Below are 12,449 nucleotides of genomic sequence, written 5' to 3' on the forward strand. Positions count from 1 at the left end.
GCTCCAAACGTGCAAAATTTAGATCCTCCTCGTGTTGTAAATGTCGTACCTTGATGAAGGTATCTTTCCTTTTATGTACACTGAGAGCATATGCACCAAGACAAATTCCTTGTGTATCCAATCACACTTGGCCAATAAAAAATTCTATTCTATTCTATTCTATTCTACCACCCCCGGCCAGGGAACCTAGGCACCCTTTCCCCAGGGAACACGAGAAGCAAAAGAAGCCCGGGTTCTGATGGCAAAGCCAGCTCAGGCCCCCACTTCGCTCTTCCCCAAGCAAACCTCCAAACGAGATGCAATGCACAGAATGAGGATGGGGGGGAGGTGGGGGGTCATGAGAGAAGCACAATGCCTGACTCATTCTGGGGCAGGTTTCCCGGGACTCCAGTTCACCATATTTAGCCTGCTTGGGAACGGTCGGGATGCAAACCCCGCAAGCAGCCAAGCCTACGGGAACACCGACTGTGCTATGAGCTGAAAAGAAGTGGTTGAGACGACAAGTCTTAAGCGGGGACAGAGACGAAAGGGCCCAGGACGCCTGCAGGACGAAAGGGCCCAGGGGAGAGGAAAGTCCAGTTGGGAAGGGGGGGGGAAATTAATCCGAGAATTAATTGCCCGTCAATAAGGAGAGAATGGGGACAAGGCCAGGCTACTGGGATGGGGGTTGGGGGGGAAGAGAAATTGCAGACATGCCAGAAGGGTGAAAAAATAGCATCTGGAGAGGATAAAAAAAAGACAAGGCAAGGAAGTTTGCTGGGAGAAAGGAATTCTCCCTAGAAGGGAAGGCTTGGCTTTTCTCCCAATGGACCTGATTAAACGAATAGAATACAAACAAGGCAGATTATTTTTATTGATTTGAGGGCTACCGGTTTGGGTTCTGCTCGGTGTGGCTGTTGTGCTGTCATTCGCAAATTGTGGGGAGCTTACAGGTTCAGACAGGGGAGGGAACGAGGCGAAATGGGATGCGGGGTGATTGAATTTCACGTATCTTGGCTTAAGGACCAGTACAAAAGAGGCAGTCCTCGACGTAGGGCCACAGCTGACCCCGACGTTTCTGTTGTTAAGCAAGACATTTGTTCAGTGAGTTTTGCTCCGCTTTACGAGCTTTCCTGCCACACTTGTTAAACGACTCACTGCGGTTTGTAAGTTAGCTTTGCAGGCTGGGGAATTCTGGGAGTTGAAGTCCGCCAGGCTTAAAAGCTGACAAGGTTGGAGACCCCTGTGCATGACTTATTCCCATGTTGGAAGTAACTTCCGGTTTTCAGCAAAACAGTCATAAAACATGATCACCTGACTGCCAGATGTTGCAAACGGCTGTAAGTATGGTTGTGTTGCTGAGGGCCAGAAGTGCAGTCCTGGGACCATGATGTTGGGGGGAGGGGGGACTGGGTTGTAGCCAGTAATGAAATCCAATTTTTTTTTTGCTACTTTTTTGGTTCTGTGGGCGTGGCGTGGCTTGGTGGGCGTGGCAGGGGAAGGATACTACAAAAACCCCATTCCATCCCCACTCCTGGGGGAAGAATACTGCAAAATCCCCATTCCCTCCCCACTCCTTGTGGCTCAACAGGCTAATGCAGTCTGTTATTAACACAGCTGCCTGCAATTACAATTACTGCAGGTTCGAGTCCCACCAGGCCCAAGGTTGACTCAGCCTTCCATTTTTTATAAGGTAGGTAAAATGAGGACCCAGATTGTTGGGGGCAATTAAGTTGACTTTATATATAATTATACAAATGGATGAAGACTATTGCTTAACACAATGTAAGCCACCCTGAGTCTTCGGAGAAGGGCGGGTTATAAATTCAAATTTAAAAAAAAAAAGGATATTGCAAAATCCCCATTCCCTCTCCACTCCTGGGGGAAGGATACTGCAAAATCCCCATTCCCTCCCCACTCCTGGGGGAAGGATACTGCAAAATCTCCATTCCCACCCCACTCCTGGGGGAAGGATACTGTAAAATCCCCATTCCCTCCCCACTCCTGGGAGAAGGATACTGCAAAATCCCCATTCCCATCCCACTCTGGGGCCAGCCAGAGGTGGTATTTACCGGTTGTCCGAACAGCTCAAAATTTCTGCTACCAGTTCTCCAGAACCTGTCAGAACCTGCTGGATTTCACCCCTGGCTGTAGCTCCCTTTTTCCAAGGAAGTGACTATTTATATTTGAAATTCTTCCTTCTCCAACTTTCACTGGAGTTTTTAAATACTTTCAAATACTCCCTTCTCTTCCCCCTGACCTCCACCACCACAAAGGTAATAGCAACAAGTGGGGAATTCGAAGCAGACAGTGGAATTTTAGATCAAGCCCCCCTGGATCTCCTCCAAAATTGTTGTCTGGTGATCTTAGCTGGCCCCTGTTCAACCAACCTGAGGAGTGAGTCAGTCTCAGAACCGGTTATCCTATCGGGTGCAATTAAGAGAAGGAACATGTGCAAGATTTTGAGAAGGGAGCAGTGAAGCTGTGTTCACTTTAACAGATGAACAGAGTTGGAAGGGACCTTGTAGGTCATTTAGTTCAACCCCCTGCCCAAGCGGGAGACCCTACACCATTTCTGACAGATGGCAGTCCAAACTCTCCTTGATAGCCTCCAGTGATGAAGTTCCCACAACTTCTGTTCCACTGATTGATTGATTGCTCTCCCGGTCAGGAAATTTCTCCTCATTTCCAGGTTGAATCTCTCCTCCGTCTGTTTCCATCCATTACTCTGTGTCTGGCCTTCAAAGGTGCCTTAGAAAATAGCTTGACCCCCTTCCTCCTCTCTGTGGCAGCCCCTCAAATATTGGAAGGCTGCTATCCTGTCTCCCCTGGTCCTTCTCTTCACTAGACTAGCCATGCTTTAGACCAATGGTGTCCAAACATGCCACTTTGAAGAGTGGTGGACTTCAACTCCCAGAATTCCCCAGTCAGCATGAGCTATAAATATGAGCAGGTTGCTGGCTGGGTAATTCTGGAAGTTGAAGTCCACCACTCCTTCAAGGGGCCAAGTTTGGACATCCCTACTTTAGACCCTACCTCATCTTATTTGCTTATTTGTTCCCTATGACTATCGTTAAGTATTGTACCTTATGATTCTTGATGAACGTATCTTTTCTTTTATGTAAGCTGAGAGCGTAAGAACCAAAGACAAATTCCTTGTGTGTCCAATCACACTTGGCCAATAAAAACTTCTATTCCATTCCATTCCATTCCATGTACACTGAGAGCTTATGCACCAAGACAAATTCCTTGTGTGTCCAATCATACTTGGCCAATAAAAACTTCACTTCTCTTCTCTTCTCTTCTCTTCTCTTCTCTTCTCTTCTCTTCTCTTCTCTTCTCTTCTCTTCTCTACACTGAGAGCGTATGCACCAAGACAAATTCCTTGTGTGTCCAATCACACGTGGCCAATAAAGAATTCTATTCTGTTCAATTATCTGCCAAACTTAATTGACAATACCCAGATCTCCAAAGAGAAGGTAGTAACAGTGGCCTCTCTCTCTGCCATAGTTCTTTTGAACCATTCAGTGAATCCTTTCAATGTTCGGACATCTTCTAAAACAACGTTAAGCACTCGGTTATCAAGACAGGTAGGCACCTGAAGACAGAAACAAACCTTGGACACCCAACCCAGAAAGAAATTGAAAGATGGAACGCAAGGGTTCCGTCTCCAAGGTTTTGTTATGTCCCCACCATCCGGTCAGAGCTGAAGAAGCTTCTTGGATGAGAAGCGAAACGTCTTCAGAGAAAAAACAAGGAAGTCCAGTTGCCTCCTGAAAAAAAATGCACCTTTGGGTAGGTCCCACTGTTTTTTCCAAGTTGGAAAGAATTCCTAGCGGGCACGTTGCCCAGTGTCCCAGGTGGTAAGGCCATGCTCAAATACATGGCATAATCCCCAAAATTATTTTCCGAAAAGAAGAACATAAGGTGGGCTAGGTTGAGAAATCTCATCCACAGAATGTAGGTTGGGTGGACTTCACCTCCCAGAATTCCCCAGTCGGCCGTGCCACGTGGACTTCACACATTGAAGTCCACGTGTCTGAAAGTTGGCAAGTTGAGAAACACCACCCTAGAGGCAGAAGTTTCTACAAGGTCTAATGATCCATGATAGACGATCCTGGAAATAGGTCTGAGCCAGGAGACAATAACTCCACTCACTTCCATCCTTACAAACACTGACTACTGCCATGTGCTCTATGTGGGGCTGCCCTTGAAGACTACTCAAAAGGTATCAGAAGATAGAAGGGATCTACCTTGCTGGAGTGAAACCAATAGAGATGCTGAGTGCTTTCCGCCACATAAGATCCAGCAAGATTCAACAGATTAACAGAGTTGGAAGGGACCCTGCAGGTCATCGAGTTCAACCCCCTGCCCAAGCTGGAGACCCTAAAGGGCAAAACCCCACTGATTTTGCACGGATGGGTCTCTTCCCCCTAAGAACAGCCTCTCCTACCAGAGCTGCATACAAGCCTTCATGCCTAACATTCAGGAACACAGCTTAAAACCAAACCCTTTTTTTTAAAAAAAATATGATTTTGATCTTGAACGCAGTCCCTGGAGAAAGGATGCCGAAGAGCTGGCTGCATTTATGCATCTGATGTTAGGATTTGATGAAATTTGCCCTAGGTATTGATTTGATTATTCGAAGTTGCATAAATACAAGTCCACAGCTGTCCCGCAGTGAGCAGTCTTTCGCAAACTGGGCATGAGGAAGGGCGTGGCTGGTCACAAAATATGGTTTTTATGCAGAAAGCAAGTTGGTTAGTCAATCCCAAATACGTTCTCCATCACCTGAGTTTTTCCTTTTGTCTTTTACCTTCTGAGCAACGGACAAAGCACAGGGCTACAGTCACCCTCAATTTTTATTTTCTAAGCACATTTAGGAAGGAATAAGGCTCCAGTCAGCACTTTCCTTTCCTCCACTTTCCATGCTTGCTAATTTTAAGAACCGCAAGATTTGCAAAGCAAAGCTGCCTGCAGGATGGACGTCTCCCTTTTCCACATGCCATCCTTTCCTTTCCTCCTTGAAAAACTTTTACATATTTTAACGTACAGTTTGTTCCCAGGCCTGAGCGCAGCCCTGCAAATTTTTGGCACCATCCCCGGGGTTAGAAATACTTCCCTGAGAAATAAGCAAAACTAGCAAAAACACGGGCCCTGCCTCGTTCATTTCCATACGTTGTTTGTTTTATGAAAACCTCTTCCCCATCGCAAATCTTTCAGGCTAGGTAACCGGGATAGGGAAAAGAAAAAAAGAAGAAGCAAAAAATCCACATGTTCCCTGAAGAGGTTGGAAAGGTAAAGGAGACGCCAGGGCAACGGCTTGGCCAGGGGAAGAGGGGTGCACTGAGTTGCAAAGGGCTCAACGAGGTCTCCTTCTCCTTTTAAAAATCTTACGGATCTCTTGTTTTGAGCCCTGGGCGCCACGCCCTTGGATATTTTGAGAGTTCTGCCATCTTGAATGAAGGATGGGCAGGCAGACGGAGGAGGGAGATGAGATAGCTGGCACTTGTCTGGGTTTGGAAGAGAAGGGCACCTCGAATGTCCCAAAAGATGTGTGCCGCCAACCTAGCAAGACAGCTCAGGCATGCAAAGTGGGCGGGTGGGCGGCATGTGCCTGGAATCCCCTCCCCCTCAACGCCCTGCTCTCGGTGGGCAGGGAGGGATCCCGGGAAAGAAAGGAAGCAGAAGAGCCACCTGTCCACGGGTGGGGACCCACACTCGCTGGCCTTGCACCAGCCACTTATCCGTCCTTCTAAAGATGCCAAGCCAGTTCTGGGCTTCTCCTGCTGGGGGGGGGGGGGGGGGGGAAAGACCACCGTGCACCACACCCCCCCCCCGGTTCTGCCTCTAGGGCACAATAAAGGGGGGTTTAGCTCTGCTTCTTTGCGGGCAAGCTGGAACAAAGGTTGCAGGACCGATGAAGCTGGGGAGGGGGCTTCCCTGTCCCCCCCCCCACACACACCTCCAGCTAGCTACCAGCCAGATCTTTCCTGCGGAGCAGCTGGTGCCGGGCTGGGCTCCACCCTTTTCCGAGGCAAACCGCATTTGCAACGAGCAAAGGGGGCGTGAGGATGGGAAGGGGGGGAGATTGAACCCCACGAAGCCCCGGGAAGGATGCTGCATTTTCTCTCCCCCCCCCCCCACAAAAAAAAATAAGGGCTGGGTCACTGGGAGGCTTGCCGCCGCCTTGGGTTCAAGGCGGTTGGGAGCAAGTCCCGGGCAACCCCCGGGCACCGTCCGACTACAAGCCTCATTATTCTCCGCCGGTTCCGAGGCGGCGGCGGCGGCGGCGCCAACACAGCAACCCTGTTTTGTGGGAGGGGTCCCGAAGGGCTTGCCCTGAGCAAGCTTTGCAAAAAAATCACCCCTTCCCCCCCCAACGAGACTGCAGCAAAGACGGACCCGCCTCCTGCCGCCCCCCCTCCCCTTCGGTCTCCGCGCCTGGGAAACGGGGTGGGGGCGAGGCCAGGGGGTCGTCCTAGGGAATCCCCTTCCCAATACCCGGGGACGGGGTGGGGGCGAGGAACCCGATCCCTTTCTTTCTTCCTCCCTCTCTCCCCCCGCCGCATCTCCCCACCACCAGAACAGGCGGCGCCCCTATGAATGCACGGCCAACTCGGGGTCGTAAATAAAGCGGGGAGGGGGGAGCAAAGGGGGACGGGGGTGTCTTGCAGGGGCTGCGTTTGGAAGGATCCCCACCTCGCTTCCCAACGCTCTGGGCTCCCCAACTCCGGTGCTTTTGTGCCTTCCCTCTTTTTCTTTTTTTTCCACCTCCGCGCACCCCGCCCACTTTCCCTCCACTAGTTGCAAAGCCCTTGTAGTAGCAGCTGCTGCTGCTGCACCCTGGAGTAGAGTAGAGTAGAGGCGGAGGGAAGGAGAAAGGTGGGTGTGTTCTCTCCAACGGCGCTAACCCGAGAGCGCGAAAGGCGCCCTCGCTTCTACAGCACCGGGTGGGACCGGCGCGCCCTGCCTAGCCAAAACCATCCCCGGGCAAGCGGGCAAAGCCGGGCACCCCCTTCCCGTGCAGGTCTCTCCAGGGTTGGCCACCTCCTGACCATGCAGGCACCTTCCCGGGCTTGCATGGAACCGGAGGGGCTCCGGGAACCGCCTCCCCACTCAATATCGGGGTAAAGAAACCGCGCCTGGGTTGGAGAGCGCCAGACGCCGGGAGTTGGAGAGCGCCAGACGCCCAAGCCAAGCTGGTTGCAACCCCGGAGCAGCTGCAAGAGCTTCGACCGTGCTTTGGGGTCGGGGGGGAGAGAGCCATCCCTTCCAACCCGGCCTGCCCCCTACTCACCTCTGCCGCAGTAGCTGGCGAGCAGAAGGCAGCCCAGCAGCGCCAAGGATCTCAGCCGTCCGCAGCTCATGGTCGCCCGCACCGTGCCCGGACTCCGACTGCGGCCAAGGAGCCGGGGAGCTGGAGCCGGGCGGCTGACGTCACGGGCGAGGGGAGGGGCCGCTCCGAGGGGGGCACCCCGGACTCCCCCCACCCCTCCGAGGGTGGGCTGCACCAGCGCGGAAAAGCAGGCGGCTCCGAGGGTTTCCCAGGTGCCGGGTTGCAGATGCGGGCACATCTGCCCGGTTTCCATAGAATAGAATAGAATAGAATAGAATAGAATAGAATAGAATAGAATAGAATAGAATAGAATTTTTATTGGCCAAGTGTGATTGGACACACAAGGAATTTGTCTTGGTGCATATGCTCTCAGTGTACATAAAAGAAAAGATACCTTCATCAAGGTACAACATTTACAACACAATTGATGATCAATATATCAATATAAATCATAAGGATTGCCAGCAACAAGTTATAGTCATACAGTCATAAGTGGAAAGAGATTGGTGATGGGAACAATGAGAAGATTAATAGTAGTGCAGATTCAGTAAATAGTCTGACAGTGTTGATGGAATTATTTGTTTAGCAGAGTGATGGCCTTCGGGAAAAAACTGTTCTTGTGTCTAGTTGTTCTGGTGTGCAGTGCTCTGTAGCGTCGTTTTGAGGGTAGGAGTTGAAACAGTTTATGTCCTGGATGTGAGGGATCTGCAAATATTTTCAGATATTACTAGCAGATGCGTGCAGGGAAGCAAGTGCCACTCGGACCGCCCCGTTCAGTTTTTTTTTTCTTTTCTTCCCCCAGACAAAGAGAAAAGCCGCGATTCCACCCGGGACAGGGAAGGGGAGGGAGCTTGTGGGTGTTTATTTATTTTTATTTTATTTATTTATTTTGTCACAACAATATATGTAACTATCATACAGAAAGGAGAAAAACAATAGGACAGGAACGGTAGGCATGTTTTGTGCGCTTATGCACGCCCCTTATGGTCCTCTTAGGAATGGGGTGAGGTCAATAGTTGAAAGTTTTTGGTTAAAGCTTTTGGGATTATGGGAAGAGACCACAGAGTCAGGTAAAGTATTCCAAGCACTGATGATTCTGTTACAGAAGTCATATTTTCTGCAATCTAGATTAAAGCGGTTGACATTAAGTTTAAATCTGTTGGTAGCTCTTGTATTATTGCAATTGAAGCTGAAGTAGTCTTTAACAGGAAGGACATTACAATAAATGATTCTATGAGTTAAATTTAGGTCTTGTCGAAGGCGAAGGAGTTCCAAGTTTTCTAAGCCCAGGATTTCAAGTCTGATGGGATAAGGTATTTTGGAGAGCATTTCACCTTGATGAACGTATCTTTTCTTTTATGTACACTGAGAGCATATGCACCAAGACAAATTCCTTGTGTGTCCAATCACACTTGGCCAATAAAGTTCTATTCTATTCTATTCTATAAGGTATTTTGTTGTTTACAGAGGAATGGAGAACTCTTCTTGTAAAATATTTCTGGACACATTCAATTGCATTGATGTCAGAGATGTGGTGAGGGTTCCAAACAGGTGAGCTGTATTCTAGAATTGGTCTAGCAAATGTTTTATATGCTCTGGTTAGTAATGTGGTGTTTTTGGAAAAGAAGCTACGCAAGATTAGGTTTACAACTCTTAGAGCTTTTTTTGCTATGTATTTGCAGTGGGCTTTGTGTGTGTGTCTCTCAACAGAGTCAGTGCAGGGTTTGGGTCTGGGTGGAGTGAAGGCAGCCCCCCTCCCCCCACCAAAAACTCTGCTTGTGAGGAACCAGCAATCCCCGGTCCACGTCTGGCCTCACAGCAGGAGTGAAATCCAGCAGGTTCTGGAGAACCGGTAGGGGAAATTTTGAGCAGTTCGGAGAACCGGCAAATACCACCTCTGGCTGGCCCCAGAGTAGGGTGGGAATGGGGATTTTGCAGTATCCTTCCCCCAGGAGTGGGGAGGGAATGGGGATTTTGCAATATCCTTCCCCCAGGAGTGGGGAGGGAATGGGAATTTTGCAGTATCCTTCCCCCAGGAGTGAGGAGGGAATGGGGATTTTGCAGTATCCTTCCTCCAGGAGTGGGGTGGGAATGGGGATTTTGCAGTATCCTTCCCCCAGGAGTGGGGAGGGAATGGGGATTTTGCAGTATCCTTCCTCCAGGAGTGGGGAGGGAATGGGGATTTTGCAGTATCCTTCCCCCAGGAGCAGGGAGGGAATGGGGATTTTGAAGTATCCTTCCTCCAGGAGTGGGGAGGGAATGGGGATTTTGAAGTATCCTTCCTCCAGGAGTGGGGAGGGAATGGGGATTTTGCAGTATCCTTCTCCCAGGAGTGGGGAGGGAATGAGGATTTTGCAGGATCCTTCCCCCAGGAGTGGGGAGGGAATGTGGATTTTGCAGCAGCCTTCCCCTGCCACACCACGCCCACCACACCAAACCATGCCCACCGAACCAGTAGTAAAAAAAAAATTGGATTTCACAACAGCCTTACATCCCTGGGGGCCCCCACTTTGCCACATCTTGCCTCACTGAGTGGATGTCCCATCGAAACTGAAAATCCCAAATAGGCTGAATCCAGTGAAAAGGGGCGTGGCTCTGCCCCTCCCCCCACCTCTTAGATTTCGGCATGTGCTACCAAACGTGGCCCTTTCACGTGGCACTCTAAGGACTCTGCACCATCCTTTTAATCTCCTCTCTTGTGTGTGGGGGGGGGTTTATCTCCTGCCCACAAGGAAAGCAAGATGCCCAAATTTTGCCAAGGGTCCAAATTTTGGTCGTGTGGCTGGGGAATGCTGCAACGGTCACAGGTGCGAGGCCCGGTTGTAAGTCACACTTTTCAATGCCATTTGAATGGTCACTAAACAAATGGCCATAAGTTGATGACTTACCTGTACAGTCCCTCCGAGAGTGAGATAGGTGATAATTAAATGTGATGATAGATAGAAAGATAGACAGACACACACAGACATAGATAGATAAATAAAGAGAGAGAGAGATGAGAGAGAAAGATTATGTAGTGATATAGATAGATAGATAGATAGATAGATAGATAGATAGATAGATAGATAGATAGATAGATAGGCAGACTGACGGACAGACAGAGATGAGAGAGAGAGAGAGAGAAAGATTATGTAGTAATAGAGATAGATAGATAGATAGATAGATAGATAGATAGATAGATAGATAGATAGATAGATAGACAGACAGATAGACAGACAAACACAGAGATGAGAAAGATTATGTAGTGATGATAGATAGATAGATAGATAGATAGATAGATAGATAGATAGATAGATAGATAGGCAGACTGACGGACAGACAGAGATGAGAGAGAGAGAGAGAAAGATTATGTAGTAATAGAGATAGATAGATAGATAGATAGATAGATAGATAGATAGATAGATAGATAGATAGATAGACAGACAGACACAGAGATGAGAAAGTATGTAGTGATGATAGATAGATAGATAGATAGATAGATAGATAGATAGATAGATAGATAGATAGATAGATAGATCAGAGACAGACATACATAGAGAGATGAGAGAGAGAAAGATTATGTAGTGATAGATGTTAGAGAGATAGAGATAGAGAGAGATGATATAGATAGATAAATGATAGATGGTTGAGAGATAGTTTTATACAGAGAGATAAATAGATGAGAGACAGACAGCCAAAAGGCAAGACATGGGAGATGTTGTGGCTGGCAGCTTCCCATTCTTTCCCGTGAACCTTCTGATCCAAGCCAGAGGGACCTTAGCCATTTTAGAGTCAACAGGTGACCCATCAGCCACCTGGGTTCGAGAAAGGGGGGGGGCAGCCAAAACGTTGCATTGTCCCGAGGTGTAGCAGTCTCTTCGGAGTCTCCTTCCTCCTCCAGTTCCTTCCTTGGGGGAGGGGGGCTTCCTCTGGATTCTGCAGGTTCCCCCAGTGCCCCCCACAGCAGCCGTGGCTTCCCAGTGATCGGAGGTGGCCGAAACGCCAACCGGCCTGACCTTTTGGCCTCCTAACTGCTCCGTGGCTGCAGGGAATCCCAGCTCCGGGAGAAACCTGGACAGCCTTGTCCTGGCTGACCAGTCACCCAGTTTCCTGTCCGGCTGTGGTTTGGGAGGGGTCAAAGCCCCAACCCTCTTTGGGGAGGCTGTGCTTCTGGCCCCATTTCTACTAGTGAACAAAAAGCAGTTTCCACACATTCAACAAACACTTCTCCTCTCCTGCTAACCTCTGAAATGGTTTCTCTTGCTAAAAGTCTCAGTCTCTCTCTCTCTCTCTCTCTCCTTCCTTCCTCCCTCCCTTTTTTCCTTCCTTCCCTCTCTCTCTCCCTCTTCCTTCCTTCTCTCCCTTTCCTTCCCTCCCTCCCTTTTTTCCTTCCTTCCTTCCTTCCTTCCTTCCTTCCTTCCTTCCTTCCTTCCTTCCTTCCTTCCTTCCTTCCCTCCCTCCCCTCTCTCTCCTCCTTCCTTCCTTCCCTCCCTCTTTTCCTTTCTTCCTTCCTCTCTCCCTCTTCCTTCCTCTCTCTCCTTCCTTCCTCCCTCCTTTTTCCTTCCTTCCTTCCTTCCTTCCTTCCTTCCTTCCTTCCTTCCTTCCTTCCTTCCTTCCTTCCCTCCCTCCCCTCTCTCTCCTCCTTCCTTCCTTCCCTCCTTCTTTTCCTTTCTTCCTTCCTTCCCTCTCTCTCCCCCTCTTCCTTCCTTCCTTCCCTCCCTCCTTCCTTCCCTCGCTCTCCTCCTTCCTTCCTTCCCTCCCTCTTTTCCTTCCTTCCTTCCTTCCTGGAGTTGGCTTTGGCTTAGTGTCCCCTCTGAATCACGGAACTGCAATTCTCAGCTCAAAAGGCGGTCCTCGTTTAGCGACTGCCTCATTTAGCAACCACTATTGCCTCAGCCATGAAAATGCCGCTTGGTGAACAATTCTGGCGTTACTCGACCTTCTCAGAGCTGCAAAACTAAGAAAAGATGAAACGGGAGCACAATTGCGCTTTCACTTAGCCACTGCTTCACTGAACGACCGTCCTGCCGGTGGCTGCTAAACAAGCACGGGTCCCTTGTAACCGATTCCACCCAATATGTGGTTAAGCAGATGGCAGCCGGTGCAGTTGGTGGGCCTTGTTGAGAAGGGAAGAGCGGAAGGGATTTTGCGT

General features: G+C 49.4%; 1 protein-coding gene across 3 annotated transcripts in view; it reads right to left on the bottom strand.

Annotated features, from left to right (window-relative positions):
• Positions 1 to 7,412, bottom strand: part of MCAM (melanoma cell adhesion molecule) — a 35,983-nt gene extending 28,571 nt beyond the window's left edge. For all 3 annotated transcript variants that reach the window (XM_058194175.1, XM_058194174.1, XM_058194173.1), the window contains exon 1: positions 7,280 to 7,412. In XM_058194175.1, coding sequence (XP_058050158.1) covers positions 7,280 to 7,349 — 70 coding nt within the window. In that variant the 5' untranslated portion in view covers positions 7,350 to 7,412. The remainder of the gene's footprint in view (positions 1 to 7,279) is intronic.
• Between the last annotated feature and the right edge of the window lie 5,037 nt (positions 7,413 to 12,449).

Source organism: Ahaetulla prasina, chromosome 9 (genome assembly GCF_028640845.1).
Source record: "Ahaetulla prasina isolate Xishuangbanna chromosome 9, ASM2864084v1, whole genome shotgun sequence".
NCBI lineage: Eukaryota > Metazoa > Chordata > Lepidosauria > Squamata > Colubridae > Ahaetulla > Ahaetulla prasina.